The sequence below is a fragment of the Penicillium hispanicum genome (genome assembly GCF_028827665.1).
Source record: "Penicillium hispanicum strain IBT 35686 chromosome Unknown utg000002l_segment0_segment0, whole genome shotgun sequence".
NCBI lineage: Eukaryota > Fungi > Ascomycota > Eurotiomycetes > Eurotiales > Aspergillaceae > Penicillium > Penicillium hispanicum.
Genome location: NW_026623194.1, coordinates 756,938 through 777,077, shown reverse-complemented (window position 1 = coordinate 777,077; position 20,140 = coordinate 756,938). Strand labels below are relative to the sequence as shown.

General features: G+C 55.4%; 4 protein-coding genes across 4 annotated transcripts; all 4 read left to right on the top strand.

Annotated features, from left to right (window-relative positions):
• Positions 1-812: 812 nt before the first annotated feature.
• N7459_002050 (short chain dehydrogenase/reductase family protein) lies at positions 813-1,378 on the top strand (the record flags this gene model as incomplete). Its single annotated transcript, XM_056941235.1, has 2 exons — positions 813-920; positions 1,076-1,378. The coding sequence occupies 2 exons, from the start codon at positions 813-815 to the stop codon at positions 1,376-1,378; spliced, it is 411 nt and encodes a 136-aa protein (XP_056803090.1).
• An 833-nt stretch (positions 1,379-2,211) lies between these two features.
• lah (involucrin repeat protein) lies at positions 2,212-7,869 on the top strand (the record flags this gene model as incomplete). Its single annotated transcript, XM_056941234.1, has 1 exon — positions 2,212-7,869. The coding sequence occupies one exon, from the start codon at positions 2,212-2,214 to the stop codon at positions 7,867-7,869; it is 5,658 nt and encodes a 1,885-aa protein (XP_056803089.1).
• A 256-nt stretch (positions 7,870-8,125) lies between these two features.
• N7459_002048 (uncharacterized protein) lies at positions 8,126-11,083 on the top strand (the record flags this gene model as incomplete). The annotated part of the gene is made up of 1 exon (XM_056941233.1): positions 8,126-11,083. The coding sequence occupies one exon, from the start codon at positions 8,126-8,128 to the stop codon at positions 11,081-11,083; it is 2,958 nt and encodes a 985-aa protein (XP_056803088.1).
• Positions 11,084-11,151: 68 nt separating this feature from the next.
• Positions 11,152-19,952, top strand: N7459_002047 (uncharacterized protein; the record flags this gene model as incomplete). Its single annotated transcript, XM_056941232.1, has 2 exons — positions 11,152-18,309; positions 18,414-19,952. 2 exons carry the CDS (start codon positions 11,152-11,154, stop codon positions 19,950-19,952), a joined length of 8,697 nt encoding a protein of 2,898 aa, XP_056803087.1.
• Between the last annotated feature and the right edge of the window lie 188 nt (positions 19,953-20,140).

Here is a 20,140-nt window from a genome sequence, read left to right as displayed (position 1 = left end):
TTGTGTCTTAACATGTTTTTTGTCCTTTCCCCTCCTCATCGTGCCCCGGGTTCATTTTACTCTTTGCGGTCTGTCCGCGGTGTTCAACTGGCGTGATCTCGTCTCCCCATTTTTTAGGCTCACCCGTGCATTCCCCTTGGTTTTGTCATTCTGGGATCGGGTTTGAGTCCGGGTGGACGTTGTACTGTTTTGCATTTTGGTGGCTCTGATACGTATCGATCTACTCGATCTACGCTGTTGGGTGGCGTTCCCGTGCGCATTACATTGCATCTTGATAAAGCATCGGTCTTCGATACCATGTGTCTGTGTCTGTGTCTCCCCTCCCATGGGGCTGCATTGTTATTTGTTGTATGGCGATTTGTCTGGTCGGCTATGTGTTTTTGATCTTATATCCCAATCTCAGAGCTCTGCCTGTGCAGTTTATGCATCTGGTCTAGGCTGGTTGTCTGTCTTGCTTCCTTTTCGTATATTCGATCTCGTTAGGCTCGTTCGAATTTGAGGCGTGAGCCTTGATCTTGCCAATGCGTTCGGTTTATATGCAGTAATGCTAGATGGTGACTGAGTCTTTGGTATGAACTGTGCCGGGTTCAGGCCGATAAGTAATTGTTGTCGGAATAAGATCGGAGCAGTGTGCTATATTCTATTGGACTTGCATGAATGACCCCAAGCTTGACCGAATCATGCCAGGATTCGGGATTCTAGGGGATGGTAGTTGATAGCCCATTCACGATTCAAGTTCTTAAGAATTGCTTCCGCGCAGTCTAATATCATGCGTAGGACAAAGCATAATTCGAACTGGCGGCGACAGTAACATGAAGATCACACTTCCAATCATTGGTTGCCTGCGTCGCACAAGTATACGTACTAGCAACTTAGACAGTAGCTGCGATTTCTGCGCGAATGTTCGCATTGGTGACAGTGTACGACCTACGGCAGACTTCCTAGTGGAGGGTCATCATCTGGCTTAACTATATTCAAGATAGTGTATGTTGCTGAACTTCTGCTGAGCATCAAATGCATTTTCCCAGCCCAAACTCGTCGCATGTTCGAGGTCAACACCTTCGCGCACTATTAGCTGGCCCAGGAGTTCCTGCCGGGCATCGTCGCGGGCAACCACGGCATGGCGATCACTGTCGCCTCGCAGGCCGGATACGCCGTGCCCCCGAACCTGGTCGACTACTCGACGACCAAGGCTGCCGCCATTGCCTTCCACAAGGGCCTTGCGGTCGAGCTGGTGACGCGCTACCATGCTCCGCGCGTGCGCGCCCTGCTGGTCACCCAGATTTCCATGCGCACTAGCCAGAGTGGCCATGTGCTGGTGCCGGGCACGACTGGGCATCTTGCTCAACGGATTCGAAGCGCTCCTCTGTGGTTGTAGCATAGGCTGCGGTGCCGACGGGCGGCTGATGCGTGCTGATTAGAGCATGTCTGGGTAGTTGATTATATGTGGTGGCTCTTGTTTGAACTGGGAAGTCGACGACTAGGTAGCGCCTTTGAGTGGTCTTTAGGTAACGATGCGCGCTGTCTAGGGAATTAAAGCCTTTGGATCTGATTGGGCCGTTGGATTTGGCGTGACAATACCTCATACATCCAGGCTCTCGGTAGATTGAACTCTTTTGCGTGCAATTCGTGGCAAGGGACACTAGTGGTCCGTAACGAAGAGATTCAGCGCTGTCGTGACGCGACTCGTGTAAACTCCCACTGTCCTTCGCAACGCGAGCTGCATGTCGAGTGTCAGTGAGGAAGAACTGACGAGTCCCAGCCCCGTCGATTCTGCTGGCACGTGCACCGCGGTCTCACCGCGATTTTGATTCGCTCCACTCGTCGCTCGACAGTTCAGCGAGTGCCAACTCACATTTCACATTTCTCTCGAGTCTTGCACAAACTCTGCATCGTGCATGCCTTACCGTGAGGAGTCGCCCTTCTGACATCGCGATCGCAGGACCATCGGGCCATCTCGATCCGATCTGATTGTCTGGAGCAACGACCCGTGGAGCGTGGACCAGGCTCCGCTTCCGAGGCGAAGATCCACGGTTCAGCTCTTGTTTACTCTCCCCCAAACCATAACAATCACCTTTTCCCCGAACCCCCCCCCCCAATCCGCCCATTCTCGACACTCAACATTCCAACCATCCTCCCCCTCACAGGCATTCCTCCCCTTCCACATGGTGCCCGGTGCTGTCTGGGCATCCCTCTGAATCATTGCCCACCATGTTTAAAGCCCTCATGGGCGGGGGCCGGTCGTCCTCCGACGTCCGCAGCACAACAAGCTCCAGCTCCAAGAGCGCCCGTCGCAAGACCGATTCCAAGTCCACACACAGCCGCAAATCATCACGGGGTGACGACCGTGACCGCGGCTTGGGTGACTTGTCGGCCTACTCGCCCTCGGCCTCGGGTAGCAAGCGGGGAGCGCCCAGCATCGCCGGCGATTCTGTCGCATCGACCTACGTGACCGCCGAGCCCGACACCATTGACGATTCCGACCCCGTCATCATCGAGCGAACGCCTCGCCGCAGAGACAGTGACCGGGAAAGTAAGAGTGGGCGCCGGCGTGACCGTGACCGGTCGGAGAGTCGAGAGCGCGAGAGGAGGAAGAGCCGTCGAGGCACGGCAGACGGCCTCGATGATGATTTGGATCGTGAGCGTGACCGTCGCGAGCGCCGGCGCACAAAGTCTGGAGATCCCTATATGCCGTCCAGCACCCCCGGCGCGCAGTTTGCCGCCGACATTGCCGCCCCAGGATTCTCGCAGTTCCCCATGCAATATGACAATGCCTTGCCGCCGGGGTCGGGGTCGCCTGGCCATGATCCCACGCCGGCGCCGTTTGATCCGCACGTACACCAGCAGTTTCCCGGCCAGTTTCCATCCGGGACTGCGGAGCCTTACTTTCCTCCCAATCCTGCTGGCGCCGCTGCAGACTATTACGGCGACCAAGGGCAGTCGGTTTCAGAGCAACCTGGTATCCGACCTCACCTGCCGCCGGTTATTCCAAACAGCCAGGCTCACTTGATGACCGCTTCGCCGTCGGCCAATCCTCCGCCTGAACCCAGCAGTCTTGGCGAGGTGGGTGCGGCTGCCTCTTACTTCGATGACGACTTCCCGGTGCCCGAGTCACAAAGCAAGCCGCCATCAGGATCATCGTCTAAGCCTCCGAAGCCTGGGAAGATCTCGAAGCCGCCAAACCCTGGCAAGCCCAGCAAGCCAAACAAGCCTTCAGCGTCAAGTGTACTTCCTGCCGCGGCAGCTGGTGCCGCCACCTATGGAATTGGCGATGCCATGATGTCGTCTCACGGGGAAACGGAATCTTCTACAACAATCAATCAACATTCTACCTCGTACTCGCAGCCGGCTGCCACTAGTACCAGCAAACCTCCTCATACATATGGCATTGGTACCGGTATTGGCACCGCTGCTGCCGGCGCAGCAGCAGGCTATATGCTTGGCCATCAACATCACTCCTCCAGCCCCCCACACTCCTCGCAGTACAGCTATCAAAATTTCGAGCAATCCTCCCAAGCCGGTCTGCCCTCATATGGTTCCGCCCCTAATAATGCCATGCTAGCTGCAGGAGCCACAGCGTATTCTGCACATCCAGCCCACAATCCTGGTTACTACCCTGGCGTGTTCGCCATGCAGCATCGCCATCGTGGCCCATTCACAAAATTTGTGGACTTCTGGCGTGATCCGGAGGGCGTGGGACGTTTTGAAGATTACACTGAAACCATCGGCGTTTGCAAGTATTGTTTTGAGCCTGGGACGAGCTCTGTCGATGCGCCTCGCAAGCACCATTATCACGGACGCCGTCATTCTGCCGATCGGTACAGCAGTGGTAGCTCGAGAGTGAATAAGCTTAGCCGATACCAGTCTTCCGAGGACGAAAGCCGCCGACGCAAGAGATCGAAGAAGTCATCTTGGTTTCCGGAGATGCTCGCTGGCTACACTGCGAAATCGATCTTCACCGGAAAGGATTTTGACGACTCCTACAGTGTTCGATCTGGTCGCGTTGGCGGGGAACGTGTCTCATCGCATGACGATGACCATGCTTCTCTGTCTGATCGCCGCAGCTATACCTCCCGTGGTGTCGTCCGCAGGTCTGGTCGTACCTCGCCAGGGGAATACGGCTCAGACTACAAGTATAATAGACGGACGCGTTCTCGCTCGCGCTCTTCATCCCGCTCCGGTCGCCATTCGTTCGTGAAAGAGGCTGCCTTGGGTGCCGCGGTTGGTTCGGCAGCGCTAGCAGTCTCCAAGTCCCATCAACGATCCCGCAGCCGCTCCCCCTCACGCATCCAACGCCGAAAGGAGTCCTCATCCAGCTCATCCTTACTCGATGTCTCTCGCCCGCCTTCCAAGTCTGTTGGTGGAATTACCTCTTTCTTCACCTCGTCATCTGAAAACCGCAAGAAGAAAAAGTCATCTAAAAAGCGAAGGGGCTTTTTCTCCTTCAACAGCTCCTCTTCTTCCTCCCTCGATGCTGACCTCGCTTTCGGCAGCGGCTTTGCTAAGAAGTTTTCGTCTTCAAAGTCTTCTTCCCCTAAGTCCAAAAAGAAAGCCAAAAAGGGAGAAGATGTGGATGCCGCTCTCCTAGGCTTAGGTGCAACCGCCACTGCCTTGGCTGCTTCGTCTCCTGGCCGCGGTCGTAGCACAGGCAAAATTCTCTCACGCTCTCGCCATTCCTACTACAACTCTTCCGCGAACGAGGATGAGGAATGGGTGGATGCTGAGTCTGAAGATCAGTCTTCTTCCTCGAGTGCCCACTCTGCCCTCGCCTTTGGTGGCAGCAGCGCTGAGTCGGGATCTGACTCCAGTCGTGGCGGTTGGGGTTGGAGATGGGGAGGCAAGAAGAAAAAGAAGGATAAGAAATCTTCTGCCACAGATGCTGCTCTGGCCGCTGGTGCCGGCGCTCTTGGAGGCGCTGCGCTCGCTTCTGTCGCTCGCCACCGCGACAGTCGTGTCTCTAGCAGCTCTGGCAGCCTGCAACAAGTCTATCCTGTGCCTACTTCCGATCCGTCCCGTTTTGATGCTGTCAAAATGTCCCCCTCTGTCATGTCTGGCAGCCAACCACCTCTCGTTCGTCCCGGACCTATCCCTCTCCAGCAACCCCAGCCTGTCACTCCTGTCTCACCAGCTGTGTATACTACCCAAGGGGGCTTGCCTAGTTCCATCCCTGCCTACAGCGCTCCTACTGTCCCTCCTATCTTTGCCAACGAATACGCCCGATATGACCCCCAGTTACAAGGCCGTCGTGATCCACTCCGGAGCCAAGAAGACGCAAGCTTTGTTGAGCGCCGCAAGCCCCACAGAAGCGAGTCTTCTCCCGTCTTCTCTAGTCAAGAGACCTCGACATCGAATTCAAAGCGCCGATCTCCCACTAAGGATCAAGCCTCGGTGTCTTTTGATCTGACCGAGGAACAGGCTGAGCGAGAACGTCGCCTTAGCCGCCGCGACAGAAAATCATGGGAGGAATTCAGGGATGAGCCTGTGCAGCTTATCGACCGTGAAGACGAATTTGCCCGACGTGACTCTGAACGACGAGACCACCGCCGGCAGAATCGCGAGGAGGAGAAGCGTCGAAGCGATGCTGAGAGAGAAAAGGATAGCTCCTCCTGGGTCGAAGCTGCCGCCGTCGGAGCTATAGGCGCTGCTGCCGCCAGCAGCTTGGTATCTCGCAAGAAAGATGACGACGAGGTCTCGGAAGCTACTCTTCGTCGCCGTGAAGAGCGCCGTGAGCAACGTCGTGCTGAACGACGTCGTACTTCCGGACAAGACGTAGACTCATCAATTATGAGCAAGTCTGATATTGCCCAGCCGGTCGAAGAGACAGCTGTCGCCGTACCATCCAAGGACGCCAAAGATAAGTACTCCTCCCGGCCGAGCCCTCGCCCGGCTCCCGTGTACGAAGATTATGCGGAATTTTATGCTCCGGAGGAGCTGCGACACAGTCCGGATCAGCATTCGAAGACCTATGACTCGGGCGAGACCCCCAACATTGTCGAAGTGGTTCCTGCCAGTGAACGCCAGGCGCGTGACCTGGCGAAAGACCTCCCTGACAACCTGCCTCAGTTTGGACCTGAGCCTTATGAAAACCATGATCGCCTCCCGTGGCAGGTTCCACGGCTTAATTTCATCGAGCCTACTCCTCCCCAGAGCATTAATGGGTCTGTGCGTGGTACTTCCTCTCCTAGTGTGCCAGTTGATGTTCCCCCGGACGTCCCTGTTGAGAAAGCCAAGGAGCCCGAGCTGCCCAAAGAGCGCGAGCGCTCATCGGCTGGCTCCCGGGTGTCATGGGGAGAACATTCAACTCATGAATACGAGGTTCCATCTTCTTCCGAGCATGAAATATCGCCTCTCGACGAATCCCCCAGGGAGTTTCCCGTTGTTGTCTCAGGAGATACGACGCCTAAGGACATAGGTCGGAAACAAGATGTCGGGGCGGACATTGAATTTGCTGCCACGATCGCTGCCGCAACTGAGGCCGCTGGATTTGACCCTTCTGTTGTGACCAATGACCCCAAGTATCACACTCGCACTTCCCCTCCTGGCTCCGAGGATGAAGGCACATTTTCCCCACGCTCGACCTGGGCTACTCCCAAGGACCGACCTCATGGATTTGTCGATGGTGAGGTCGGAAGCTACGAAGTTGACAAGTCGAGAGAGATCGGTCCCCTGGCGGAACATGTCCTCGATGACAAACCGTTTTACTCCGAACCTGAGTCTATCACCCAAGAAAAGGACGTTTCATCCCCCACCCGTCGGGATCGGGGTTCAATTGCCCAGGAGGTCATTGAACGATTGAACGGAAAGACTCCGCGATCTGACTCCCCTGAAAACGATGTTTTCTCCATGCCTGGCGGCTTTGATACCGTCGACGACTCCCAAGAGATTTTGCAGTCTCGTGATGACTCCCGCTCTGCATTCTCTGCTCCTGCCGTGAGAGAATTGGACAAGTCGACAAAGTCCAGGAAGTCCCGGCGCAGCGGTGATAATTTTGACTTGCCGCGTGAGACTCGCGAAATCCAAGATACTCCATCATCTCCTCCTGAGCAGGTGGACGTTGACGCCGATGAAGATAAGAAGAAACGGCGGAAACGTCGTTCAAAACGTGACAGCGATACCTTCTCGGTCGATGATGATGCCCGCTCTGCAGTGACTGAAGTCCAGGACGAGGATAAGTCGGAGCGCCGCAAGCATCGTCATCGCTCTTCCACGCGTGATGGGGATGTCAACTCAGTTGATGATGATGCCCGTTCTACTGTAACTGATTACCGAGACGACAAGTCTGAGCGCCGCAAGCACCGCCATCGTTCCTCAACGCGTGACAGCGACACATTCTCGGTTGACTCTGATACCAGATCTGCTGTCACCGAGTATCCAGATGAAGGGAAGTCCGAGCGTCGCAAGCACCGCCACCGCTCTTCGCGTGATAGTGGCTTTGATGATACAGCTTCGATCTCTTCCTCGCCAGCCAAATTTGACCAGTCACGCGAGAAACGTCGAAGCAAGGATGAGAAGGAAAAGGACAAGAGCTCTAGCAGCAGCTTCCTGCGCGGTCTCTTTGGTTCCCGTGTCTCGGCACCTGAGGAGCGAGCTCAGTCCTCTTCTCTAGACAAGCGCTCTTCAAGAGAGGCGATTTCCGAAGCTGGTATTGATGATGAAAGACGCAGACGCAAGAAGCACTCCTCTAGGCACCGCAGCTCCAGCAGAGGAGGCAAATTAAATGATGACGAGTCGGACAAAGATGAGCGTGGCCAGGACGACACGAATCTGGAGGATTACAGATCTCATAGGCAGCGAAAGGAAGAGCGACGTCGGCACCGGTATGAGGAAATTGTCGAGTCGGGGAAACGCAAGGATTCTGAGAAGGTATAGCATCTGATTTCTCCTTTCTTTTTGTGATCATGTTGCACGACTCTGTTGTTTGTACACTGCTATGTGCCATATAGTTTTCTTGGATGGTCTCGGCCACACCCCCGACTTATCCAGATGCGCAAAAACCACACAAAATCCCCGAGCAAAAAAGAAATATGTACTAAGCATTTCAATGGTATTATTCCATGTACAGGACGGAAAGCCATCGGATTATAATGACGACAGCGACAAGTCTTTTTTAGGGGAGCGCCCCGAAATGCCAGCCGCGGCTGAGCGCGACCAACGTGGTGCTTCGGGGCTTGAAGAGTCGGCGGAGGGAGCAGTTCTGACAGCTGCAGGCTTAGCTTGGGGCGAAGACCTATTGCATCAGCGTCCTCGAAGCCGTTCAATTTCCCCTCCTGCCGCAGAAAAAGCCCTTGACCTGGCCCCGAAGTCTCACAGTAGACCGTCTTCACCCGAGACAACCCGTCACGACGAGAATACTCAGCCACGTCGCACGTCTCTGGCGCGGTCGACGACAGAGTCGCCAACAGCAGTGCCCTTGCACTTCCGTCGACCTCCGCTGTCTCCTGGTCTGCAGCGCTCGACTCCTAGCGAATCGCCTAGGGCCGAATCCCCCGGATCTCCCAGTCAACCTCGCCATCGCCGTCTGAACTCGATTGAGTTCAGAAACTCTCGCGAGATCCGCCCTCTGTGGTTAGTTGAACGTCATAGCTCTGCGAAGGCAGAACCAGAGCCTGAAGAGCCACTGCCATCGCTGCCATCCAGCAAGACCTCGTCGCGCGCCCCATCAGTGGAAGACCTACGAACTCTCCATGATGAAGATGCCGTTAAAAGCTGGGAGCCAATCGACCTCAGTCCTTCCATGATGGACCGACGCAGACCCGGCCTCACCATCTCAACCGAGCGAGCCAACAACGCTGATGGGGAAGCTGACCTTCTTGATTCGCAGCAAGCAACTCCCACTGCAGAAGACTATGGCCTTGTTACCGGGTCAGCCAAGAAAGAGAAGCTCAAATATGAGTTCCACTCTCCGTCAGAGCTCTTGCAGGACCCCGAAACATATCAAGAATTGCCTCCCTCGCCTACCATCGAGCCTCTCCCTTCTGCTGAAGGGTCAATGGTTGGAACGAAGGACCCCGTTGAGACTGATGTCAGTCACGAACATGAGCGTGCTTTAGACGTGCAGCAAGAAGCGCCTCAACCTGACGTGGATACTCCTACTCAAGAACAGCCCCCCGGACAGCCCTCCTTCATTGAAAGTCACGATGGCACCACAGGACCTGGATTTTCTGGCATTGTCGACGCGGCTGTCATTGCTGCTGCGAAGGAGGATCATGAGTCTATTGAGCCTGTTGACAAGGAGGACTCTCAGCCAGCGGCCTTGCCAAAAGAGGGTGATACCGTGCCTGCTGAACGAGATTTATCACTGCCCGAGACCGCCGCAGAGCCATCTTCTGCCCCCGGTGCCACATTCCCCGGTCTCGCTGACGTGGTTACTGCCGCCGTTGCCGCCAAAGTCTCTCACCATGACAAAGCTCCCACTGAAGGAGAGTTGGGAGAGCCTGGGACCGCAATCGAAGAAGAATCTCCCAAGCCATTTGAGCAGACTGAGTCTGTGCCACCAGTGGAGTTCGAAGCAACCAAGGAGCTGGCCCTTGAATCCGCAGAGCCGCCCAGTGAAACCGCCCAACCACAGCCCACAGAGGAGCCCGTTGCAGAGGTTGCTACTCCATCTTCCAAAAAGAAAAACAAGAAGAAGAACAAAAAGAAGGGACAGGCTAGCCAGAGCGTTGATCTGCCACCCGTCGAACCCGAAGCTGAACCTTCGACTGCGACTGATGAGGCAAACCCGGCGGCGAATCTCCAAAGTGAATCCCGCGGAATTGAGCCCGAGCCAACTTCTGTTGCCGTGGAGCAGGAGACGACGGGTCAGCCTCATCCTGAAGCTGAATCATACGGGGCCCAAAGGGAACTTGGAACTGAGTCTCTGCCAGCTGCCACTGCTCAGCCTACCGAGCCCTTGACAGCTCCTGAGCCCGTGGAAGCTCAGGCCGCCGATGAGCCTCAACCCGAATCCGCGAATACCCCTGATGCCATCGCTGAGCATGAAGTCGAACCAGAGCTCACTTCTGCACCTGAGCCCGTGGAAGCTCAGGCCGCCGATGAGCCTCAACCCGAATCCGCGCCTACCGCTGATGCCATCGTTGAGCCTGAACAGCCTGAAAATGATGCAGCTTTGTCCAAAAAGGAGAAACGTGAAAAGAAAAAGAAGCAGAGGAAGAAGTCCAAGAGCATCTCCTCGGCTGATCAAGCAGAAGGCCCTGCGCATGATGTGATTCCCCAGCCAACAGATACTACTCTAATTGCTGGAGAAGTTGAGCCTCAGGTAGACACTGCCCCTGCAATTGGTCATGAAATCTCAGAAGCTTCGCCGGCTGCCGAGGTTCCTGCTATCCAAGAATCTTCAGATCTTCAAGCATCCCAAGAAATCGAGGGACCCACTGAACCAGTCCCTGCTGGAGAACCCGAGAATGAGGAGCATGTGGTCGACGTGAGCAAGTCGACTGAAGAGCGCACGTCGTCTGAAGCTCCGGAGTCTGAATCACGCGAGATCGAGATTTCTGAGTCTGCCCCTGACGCCAAGGAAGAACCTCAACCCGCCCAAGATGGCACGGAGTCAACCGAGGAGCCTGTTATCCCCGAGACTGCCTCTCAATATCCCAGGGTCCCTGAAGTGACAAACGAGACAGAGAAAGATGATTTCCACGAGGCTGTTGAGCAGCAAGCTGCAGCGACTGAGGAGAACAAAAATATTCCAGCAGAACAGGCAGTCGATGTTGTCACTGAAGGCGGACCTTCCACCGAGCCCCAGGACACTGTGCCCGAGAGCATGGAAGACCAACCAATAAAGAAGGGCAAGAAGGGGAAAAGAATCGCAAATCGGTGTCTTTGGAGGAGACAGAAACTCCCTTCGACACTACGCCTTCTTCTGAGCCCGAGGTGGCTCCCAGGGCCATGGAACCCGAGCAATCAGCTTCCGTCGAACCTGTTGATACCCCAGCTCCTCCAATCAGCAGTGAGACACAGTCTTTGGAATCTGAGCAGCCAACTACCGATGTCTCACCGCCGGCTTCTGGAGACAGTGTGGATGTGCAAGCACCCGAAATTGCCCCACCTGACGATGCTCAACTGGCATCTACTGAACCGGTAGATTCTAGCAAGGAGATTGCTGATCAGCCCGTCGCCGAGGAACTAGCTGAGACCGAGCCTGATGTGCCGATGACTGCGGCACAGAAGAAGAAAGCCAAGAAAGACAAAAAGAAGAAGGCCAAACAGCAGAGTGTATCCTCTGTCACTGAAGACGAGAAGCCCTCCGAGTCTCAACCCAGCGAATCTCGGCCTACAGAGACTCTCGAGCCTCAGCCCACTGAGCTCAAGTCTGCTGATACCCAGCCCACTGATAACACTGAGTCTATTCCTGATATCGAAGCTACTTCCACTGAAGCGGTCACGGAACCCTCTGCTCAAGACTCATCCCTCGATGTGACTATCCAAGAAAGCAAAAAAGACGAGTCAACTAAGCCTGGGCAGCCCGAGGAGGAAGTATCAGCCCCGGAACTAGTCGCAGATGCCGTCACCAATACTTCAGTTGAGCCTACCGATGCCGAACGCTCACAGGCTGATTCGGAAGTGCCACCAGACCAGCCCGCGGTCGAAGAGACCCCTGCCGAGCCTGAAGTACCCATGACAGCTGCTCAAAAGAAGAAGGCCAAGAAAGCGAAAAAGAAGCAGCAGAGCATGAGCTCTGTCCCGGATGATACACAGGCCGCTGAGATAGTGTCGGCACTTGAAACTTCAACTCCCGAGTCGAAGAAGGATGCTGAGGCTATCGTTGAAGCCGAAGCCCCTCCCGTCGACGAGGTAACGGCTCCAGGGCAAGACACGGAGTTCTCTGACACTCGCAAGGAGGTTCAGTTTGCTCCCGAGGCCGAGACACATCCCGTGGAAGACACATCGGTATCTGCGGCTGAAGCCCCAGCCGTTGAACCTGTTGGCCATGTGCCTTCTGTATCCGAAGACGTCACTGCTCCAAATGACGCGCCCCCTGAGGAACAGAAGGAGGTTCCTCCGGAGACCGAGCTTCCCAAGGAAGATGATCCATCCCCTTTGTCTACTGTCGAAGCTTCTGTCGCCGCGGAGGCTGAAGCTCCTCGAGAAGAGCCTGAACCCGAGCATGATGCTGGTGAGCCTGAGGTGCCCATGACTGCTGCCGAAAAGAAGAAGGCCAAGAAAGAGAAGAAGAAGCAGCAAAAGCGACAGTCAGTTCAAGTTGACGAACAGCCTACTGCAGGCGCCGAGGCTTCTTCGACACAAAATGACGCGGAAGAGGCTGCCGAGGTGACCACAAGCAATGAAAATGCGACTCCTGCCGAGACTTCCTCCCCTGTCGACGAAGAAGTCAAGACTGCTGACGAGGCCCTCCCCGGAACAGCCCCGACAGAGGCAGAAATTGCATCCTTGCCTGAAGCTAAGCCAGGTTCTGAGGAAAGCCAAGCTACGGCCACTGCCACTGTCAATGCCGAGAAGGAAACTTCAGTAGAGCCCTCCGTCGAAGCCGCGACAATCTCCCCTACCCAGCCTCTGTCTGAAACTACCTTGGACAGGGTTGAAAACGAGAAGGCTGTGTCTGACCTCCCTGTGGACGAATCCACTGGATCCTCAGAGGTCCCTCTAGCAGCTGACCCGACGGAATCGACCACAGCCGTGCCCTCCTCAGAAAACCAGTCGACAGAGAAAACTGGAGAATCTGAACCCGTCACTACTCTCTCTAAGAAGGACAAGAAGAAAAAGAAGAAGCGTCAATCCCTTGCCCTTGAAGACGAACAGCAGCCTGCACCAGCCAAGGAAGAGGATTCTCCCGAACCTACTCGCAATGAGAATGTTGAACCTTCCACCGAGAACTCAGAGATCCCTGGCGTGACAACAGAGGCACCTAATTCCGAGGAACCAGTTTTGGAGGAGATCAAGGATGACTCCATACCTGAGCAGCCCGGCGTCGAGGTCAGTGAAGGGGACTCCCAGTCCACCTCCAAGAAGAAAGCAAAGAAGGACAAGAAGAAGCGCAAATCCGTTGCTTGGGAGGATGAGACGCAGACTGAAGATGCGTCCACGATCGAAGCTGCTGTGACGCAAGAGGGGACTGAAGAGCCAGCTCGTGACCATCAAACTATCGAAGCAACCCAGGATAAGGATGTTTCCGAGACAACCGAAGCTGTTCAACCTGACCAACAAGTTGCACCACTGGAAAGCCAAGGAGAGGCCGTTCAACCAGAGGTTCCGGTAGATCAAGAACTCAAGGAGCCAGAACCCCAGTATCCAGCGCCGACTCAACCTGATGAGCAGCCTGAGCCTGCTGTCGAGCCTGCTGTCGAGCCCACCCCCCAATCTGATGAGAAGCTTGCACCCTTGACCGAGCCTTCAACCCCAAGCGTCGAAGCTTCAGAGTCAGCGGCCGAGGTAGGATTGTCAGCGAAGGAACGCCGCAAGCTCAAGAAGAAAGAGAAGAAGAAGTCCAAGTCGGTAGAATTGACCGCAGATGAGCCTTCCACTCCTGTCGAGGCGTCCCAAGATCCTGAAATCTCTACGGATATTCCAACTGAAGCTTCTAAGGCGCTTGAATCAGAGCTCCCCACTCAAGATACTCAACTGACGGAAGATGCGGACGCTTCAAATGTGGAAGAAACAGTTTCCCCCGAGGTGGTTAATTCAGAAACTGTCGAGCAGCGGAGTACCGAAGCAAAGGACGACCTTGAACCGAACGTGGAGGCTGAGAAGAGTGATAACGTTAACGTCGAGCCGGAGACAACTGTCACTGAAGCCGGGAAGGCTGCTGATTTGGAAACCACTAAGCCCAAGGAATCAGACGACAACCCCCCTGCTACTGAAGTGGCAGTCGACCCCGAATCTACACCCCCCCTTGACACGGAGGAAAAGCCCGAGCAGGTTATTGAGCCAGAGGCCGAGGCTTCAATGTCAGCCAAGGAGCGCCGTAAAGCCAAGAAGAAGGAGAAGAAGCGTCAATCCAAGAACCTCGATGCGGACGACAATGCTACGCCCTCCCCAGCTTCCGCTGAGCCATCACAAGATATGACCTCGTCGAAAAACGTCCCCGCGGACTCGGAATTTACAGCTCTCGCCCAAGACAGCGATAAAGCTATTACCGCCGAGGCAGACTCTACGGACCCCCCTGCACCCGTGACGGCAACCTCGCCTACGGAACATGACGGTAAAGAACATCAGTCCCACGACACGGAAACGCTCGGCGCGCCGCAAAAAGATTTGGCTTCGACTGATGAGTTCGTGTCTTCGCAGGTAGAGCGGTCGCAGATAGAGAGTCCTTCTTCAGATTTTCCTCCCCAACCCTTGCTTGAACGGGAACTTGATTTTGGCGACGCAACGAAGGGTGAAGTGCAAAGAGAGGAGGATGTTGTTCCCGTTGCTTCCGAGTTAGATGTGCCACCCGCAGCAGAGAAGGAAATTGGCGGCGATGAAGTTGAGAAGGAAGGTAATCCGGAAGAAAATGATTGGCAGGCTGTGCCAGGACAGGAGGGGGTTACGGCAGCTGAAACTGTCGATGAAGTTGTGAATTTGGAAGAGAAACCCTCTGTGTCCAAGGCGGGTGCTCCTGTTGTGGCTGAAGAAGCGCCAGGGCAAGGAGCATCTGCGGAGAGCGTGGAAGATGCCGCCGTGTTGACTGGGCAAGACAAGTCTACCGAGGAGGAAATGTCGCAGGCTACGTCGAAAAAGCAGAAAAAGAAGGACAAAAAGAAAAAGCAAAAGCAGCAACAGGATGAAGAAAAAAATGAGGAAGTTTCTCCTGCTGAGCCACAGCCACCAGGGGGAGAAGCAAAGGAGCAGTCAGAAGCCGCGGCCGCCATCCCTGAAGAGACGACCACTCAGACCGAAACAGTTGTTGAGCCCAAGCCTGTCACAGAGCAGGCAAATGCACCCATTGAGGAACCCTCGACAGAGCCAACGCCCCACCTTGTCGAAGAGCCTGTGCGTCAAGCGTCCGAGGACGTCGGATTCCCTGCAGCAGACAAACCCACCGAGGCTGAGAATCTTGCAACTGAATCCCAACAGCTCAGAGAACCTGGTGAGGTTGATTCGGCGCCGTCGTCTCGGAAGCTGAGCAAGAAGCAGAAGAAGAAGCAGCGCCAGGCTCTTCTTGCCGAAGAGTCAGCGCCACCTGAATCTCTTGAAGCGCCTACCTCTGCTCATGAGCCCGCAGATGCTACCTTGTCTACAAATGATCAGCAAGATAAGCAAACTGTTGGGGAAACGGTCGAGACAGCGACCCAATATCCTGGCGCCGCGGAAGAAATCACCAAGGACTTTGATTCAACCCCTTCCGAGGCCCAGCAGGCAGGCACAGGCAATGAGGTTGAGACAGCCGAGCCTTCAACTGAGCCCTCCTCTCGTGAAACGAAGACCGAACATCCCGAGCCTCAGTCCACGCCAGATGAGCCACCAACCTCGCAACCCGAACAAGCCTTGAAGGGTGCTATCGACCAGCCTACTCTTGAGGCTGCCAAGCAGAGTGAGCCCGAGCAAGAGCCGCTTGAGTCTTCTGAAAAAGGAGCTGTCGAATCGGCAGAACAAGTGGTTTCTGACCCTAGTCAGGATGCCGTTAATAAACCAATAGAGGCCTCCGCGCAAACCCCTGAGCCAGCAGAGCCCGCGATCAGTCCAGAAGAAGTGGCAAAGCCCCCTATTGAACCGGAAGCTCTTACCCGCAAGGTCTCCAAAAAAGAAAAGAGAAAGGCTAAGAAACAAGGAAAGCTGGATCCCGCTGATTTGACCGCTGTGCCTGCTGTGGAGAGTCCCTCGGAGAACGTTGAAGCGCTCGAGTCTCAACAAGCAGACGTTCCTCCCGGTGGCCAGACAACTGAGGCAAGTGGCATCGAACAGCTGAGAGAAGAAGTGACTGGGCCTGAATCCATCACTCAGGAAACATCGCTGAAGGTTGAGCCCCATTCACAATCGGAAAATCTTGTTTCGGACCCCGAGATATCAACCAAGGAGGTTGAGGCTCAGCATGAAGAGGACGCCCACGAGAAAGAACAGAATAAAGTGTTTGTTGCCTGGGACCCGATCGATGGCACGGAACCCACTGGTGACGAAGACCAAGCAATCTCCGCCGAAGCTGGAGAGCAGAGCACTGCTCAGGCCCCGAAACAAGATCTCTCTCTCGAGCAGCAAGAAAAGACAAATCAGGAGGAGGTGAAAAGTCAAGGGGAAGCACTCGACAAAGAAGGTCGCCTGGAAGTCCCTGATAACTTGCTTGAAGACCGACCCCAAGAACCAGAATCGGAGATCATTGCACCTGTTTCTAAGAAGTTGTCGAAGAAGGAAAAGCGAAAGGCTAAGAAGAAGGGCGCCCTTGAAGAGACTGGCAATGTTGAAGAAGACCAGGAGGCTATCCCAGAGCCTGCTCCCGTCGAGTCCCAAGAGGCACACACTGCAGCGCTGACCCCGGAGTTCCAAATTGACCCTCTGGTAGAGTCAGCGCTTCCCGCCGAGTCTCAGCATCCAGTCGAGCCTGAGCACACCAAGGAACTGGAACCGGAAGCTGCTGTGCAAGTCGAAGCACCTATGGAAGTTCAGCCTGCTCCAGAGAAAGAATCCCCGGTGGAACATGAGCCAATTGTTCCTGAGCCTGCTACGGAGGACCCAGAGCCCATTCTTTCTCGGAAGGCTTCGAAGAAAAAAGCGAAGAAGGCCAAGAAAGCCAGTCAAACTGTGGACATCGAGGCTCCCACCAACAAGGACACTGATGAAGAACTCATTGGGCCTCTTGAACAGGAAGAGCTGAGCAAAGACCTTGACTTTCCAGCTCCTACTACGCAAGACACAAAGCAAGACGACGAATGGCCTGCAATTGAGTGGGAGAATGGCAAGTTCGTCAAGGCTGAGCCACCACAAGAGCCAGTTCCAGAACCTGAACCCTTGACTTCCGTTCCTGCCGCTGAAACAATCCCTGAGTACGATGAATCCGCCATTCCTGCAGCATTGATGGAAGTCAAGAAGGAGCCGGAGGCAATCGAGGAAGAAGTCTCGGCTACGTCCCTAAGCAAAAAAGACAAGAAGAAGGCCAAGAAGAGCAAAAGGAAGTCCGAGCAAGCCGCCCTGGCCGAACCTGAGGAGTCGCCCGAGGAGCCATCCCACAAGAAGGTTGAGTTGGTTGCTGAGCCCCAGTCTGAATCGTCGCTGGCGCACAAAGCCCCCGTGGAGATCGAAACCGAGTCACCCGTTAGAACATCAAGTCCTGGAGGCTCCAAGATCGCGAATCTCTTCCCGGGCCTCGAACGTGGAGGGTTCCGGCGACCGGCCCTAGACAAGCAATCACCGTCGCTAAAAGATAGTGCTGAGGAAGAGACCGCAGCGGCCTTGGAAGCGAATCGCAACATCGCGATCCCCGTCTCGGAAGCACCAACCCCCCTCGCGACCACAGAAACCAGAGAGATTGCTGACCTCAATACCGACCTGCCGGTGGAGCAAACAAAAGAAAGTACGCCTGCAGTTGCCGAACACCATGCCCTCGCAGAAGCCATTGCTCCCAAGGAAGAATCTTCCAAGAAGCCTGAGCTGCCAGATAACGCTGAGCGGTTCCTACAAGAGTCATCCCCAGAGCCGATGCATTCAGCTTCGAAGGAACGGTCCTCGATGCTCTTCGGGTCGTCCCCGTCTACTCGCACGGAGGAGCCTTCTACGCCCCGACATCTACTGCCATCCCAAATGGAAGCCGATGACGCTTCCTGTGGATTGCGCCGAACTCCCTCCGTCATCCACGGGCGGCACCAGCATACTCCTCGGACATGGAGCTTGGAGGAATCATCTATCCAAGCCGTGCGAGCCCCTTCGCCACCACGATCGCTCTTTGGTGGGCCGTTTGGGGAGCACGACGCAATGTCTCGGCCTCGAACTCCGCTAGACACTATTGCGGAGCAAGAACCCGGGGACGGGAGCAAAGCGACTACGCACCGGCTGGAAGTCAAACCTGAGCATGTCCTACCGCGACCTCATACGCCCGTCCGCAAATTTACGGACAATGCGTTGGCGCGAGAAGCCTGGCCGACGCCGGGAAATGACAAGCCGCAGCGCAGCCACGACGATCTGTCGAAATTCAGCGGGGAGACCGCGTCGCCGATTCTAAAAACACCCGACCAGGGCATGCCGGTGTTGAAGCCCAGCAGCAGCCAGGGCAAACTGCGTCGTACGAATCGCAGCACTAGTGGCGATCTGCGGGCGGTTAGTCGAGCGCTAGACTCCCAGCCTCCCCCCAGTCTCGATCTCGATCAACTTCCCTCTTCTTCCTCTTACGACCCCGTCACCGACAAGGGCAAGCGCCCCCTGCGAAACATGTCGGACGTCTATGTAAGTTGCGATTCTTTTTCCTATTTCTTTTCTTTCCCTAGATTCTCTTGTCCTCGACCTTTGCCCTGTGTTCTGTTGTTTGTTTACTAACTTTAGCCTAGGAGGGATGGGGTGAGACGCCCAGCTCCCCACGGTCGCCCAGCCGACCGCCTAGTGTCCGCCGCCGCCGCAGCATGCAACACCTGCAAGACATCGAGTCGCGACTCGATCAACTCATTTCGGAGAACCGGTTGCTCATCGCTGCTCGCGATGAAGCCGAAGACAAATTGCGGAATGCCAGCGTCGCTCGCCGAAAAAGCGATCGTGCCCTCAATAACAGCGGCGCCGACTTGCGGGACAAGGAAGCCGAGGTGGAGCAGCTAAAGAACTCTGTAGAGTGGTTGCAGAGGGAAATGGCCCGACTGTCCCAGGAGAATGAGGGTTTGACGGCCTCCAATGCAGCCCTCGCTGCCGCCCACGCCGATGAGGTTCATCATGTCCGTGAGTCGTCCACGCGCGAACTTGACGTCTTGCGATCGCAACATGCCGATCTGTCAACACAAATGGAAGATCGAGTCCGACAAGAAATTGAATCCGCTCTGGCCCAAAAAGACACCGAACTGCGACGTCTTCGTGAAGAGTTGGAGGAAGCCCGGGACAAAGTGAAGGAGTTGCAGCAACAAATTTCCGCCTCGGTAAACGACAACGCTCTCGCTTTCCACGATGAGGACTATTTCGAGGCCGCGTCCCAGAAACTCTGTGGACATGTCCAACAGTGGGTGCTGCGCTTTTCCAAGCACTCCGACCATCGTCGCTGCCGCTCTCTGGGCGAACTGCATGATGAGAAGGTCGCCGACCGCTTCGACAACGCCCTGCTTGATGGTTCCGACGCTGATTCCTACCTGTCGGATCGTGTCAACCGACGCAATGTGTTCATGTCCGTGGTCATGACCATGATATGGGAGTTCATATTCACTCGCTACCTATTTGGCATGGACCGGGAACAGCGGCAGAAACTCAAGTCTCTGGAGAAACAACTTGGTGAAGTAGGCCCGCGTCGCGCGGTGCATCGTTGGCGAGCGACGACCCTGACCCTGCTGTCCCGGCGACCGGCATTTGCCTCCCAACGCCAGAGTGACACTGAAGCTGTGGCTCTAGAAATCTTCGGCACCTTGTCGCGCGTCCTTCCACCCCCCTCTCATGTAGAGGCTCAGCTGCTCGAATCCCTCCGCAAGGTTCTTCGTGTCGCTGTCAACTTGTCCCTGGAGATGCGCACCCAGTTGGCGGAGTTCATTATGCTGCCTCCTCTCCAGCCCGAATACGACACCAACGGGGATCTTGCACGTCAGGTCTACTTCAATGCGTCCTTGATGAATGAGCGCAGCGGCGAAACTTCCTCCAACGATGAGCTTGAAGCGCAACAGGCTGTCGTGCGCATCGTGTTATTCCCACTCGTCGTCAAAAAGGGCAACGACCTTGGTGAAGGCGATGATGAAGTCGTGGTCTGCCCGGCTCAGGTCCTTGTGGCTCGCCCAGGTAAAGAGAAGAGGGTCTCCCGGATGATGAGCGGTGACCGTATGTCTCTGGATGCCTCCAAATCCGTCCATAGTGTGGCACCCAGTGTGGCACCGTCGTCTATGATGGACATGAGCAATGTGGTCTGAGGCGTCACACTCTGATCCAGATTGCTCCCATCAACCTGTGGCGGCCACTACGCATTTCGGTCTTGTATTGTCTCTTCTTTACCTATCTACCATTCCCCTGGATGGTCCCATGGCATTCTGGCGTCTCGGTCCTTCTGATCTCGATTTCTTCTAGCGCTGATGGCCTTGAAAATTTTGGAGTTGATTTT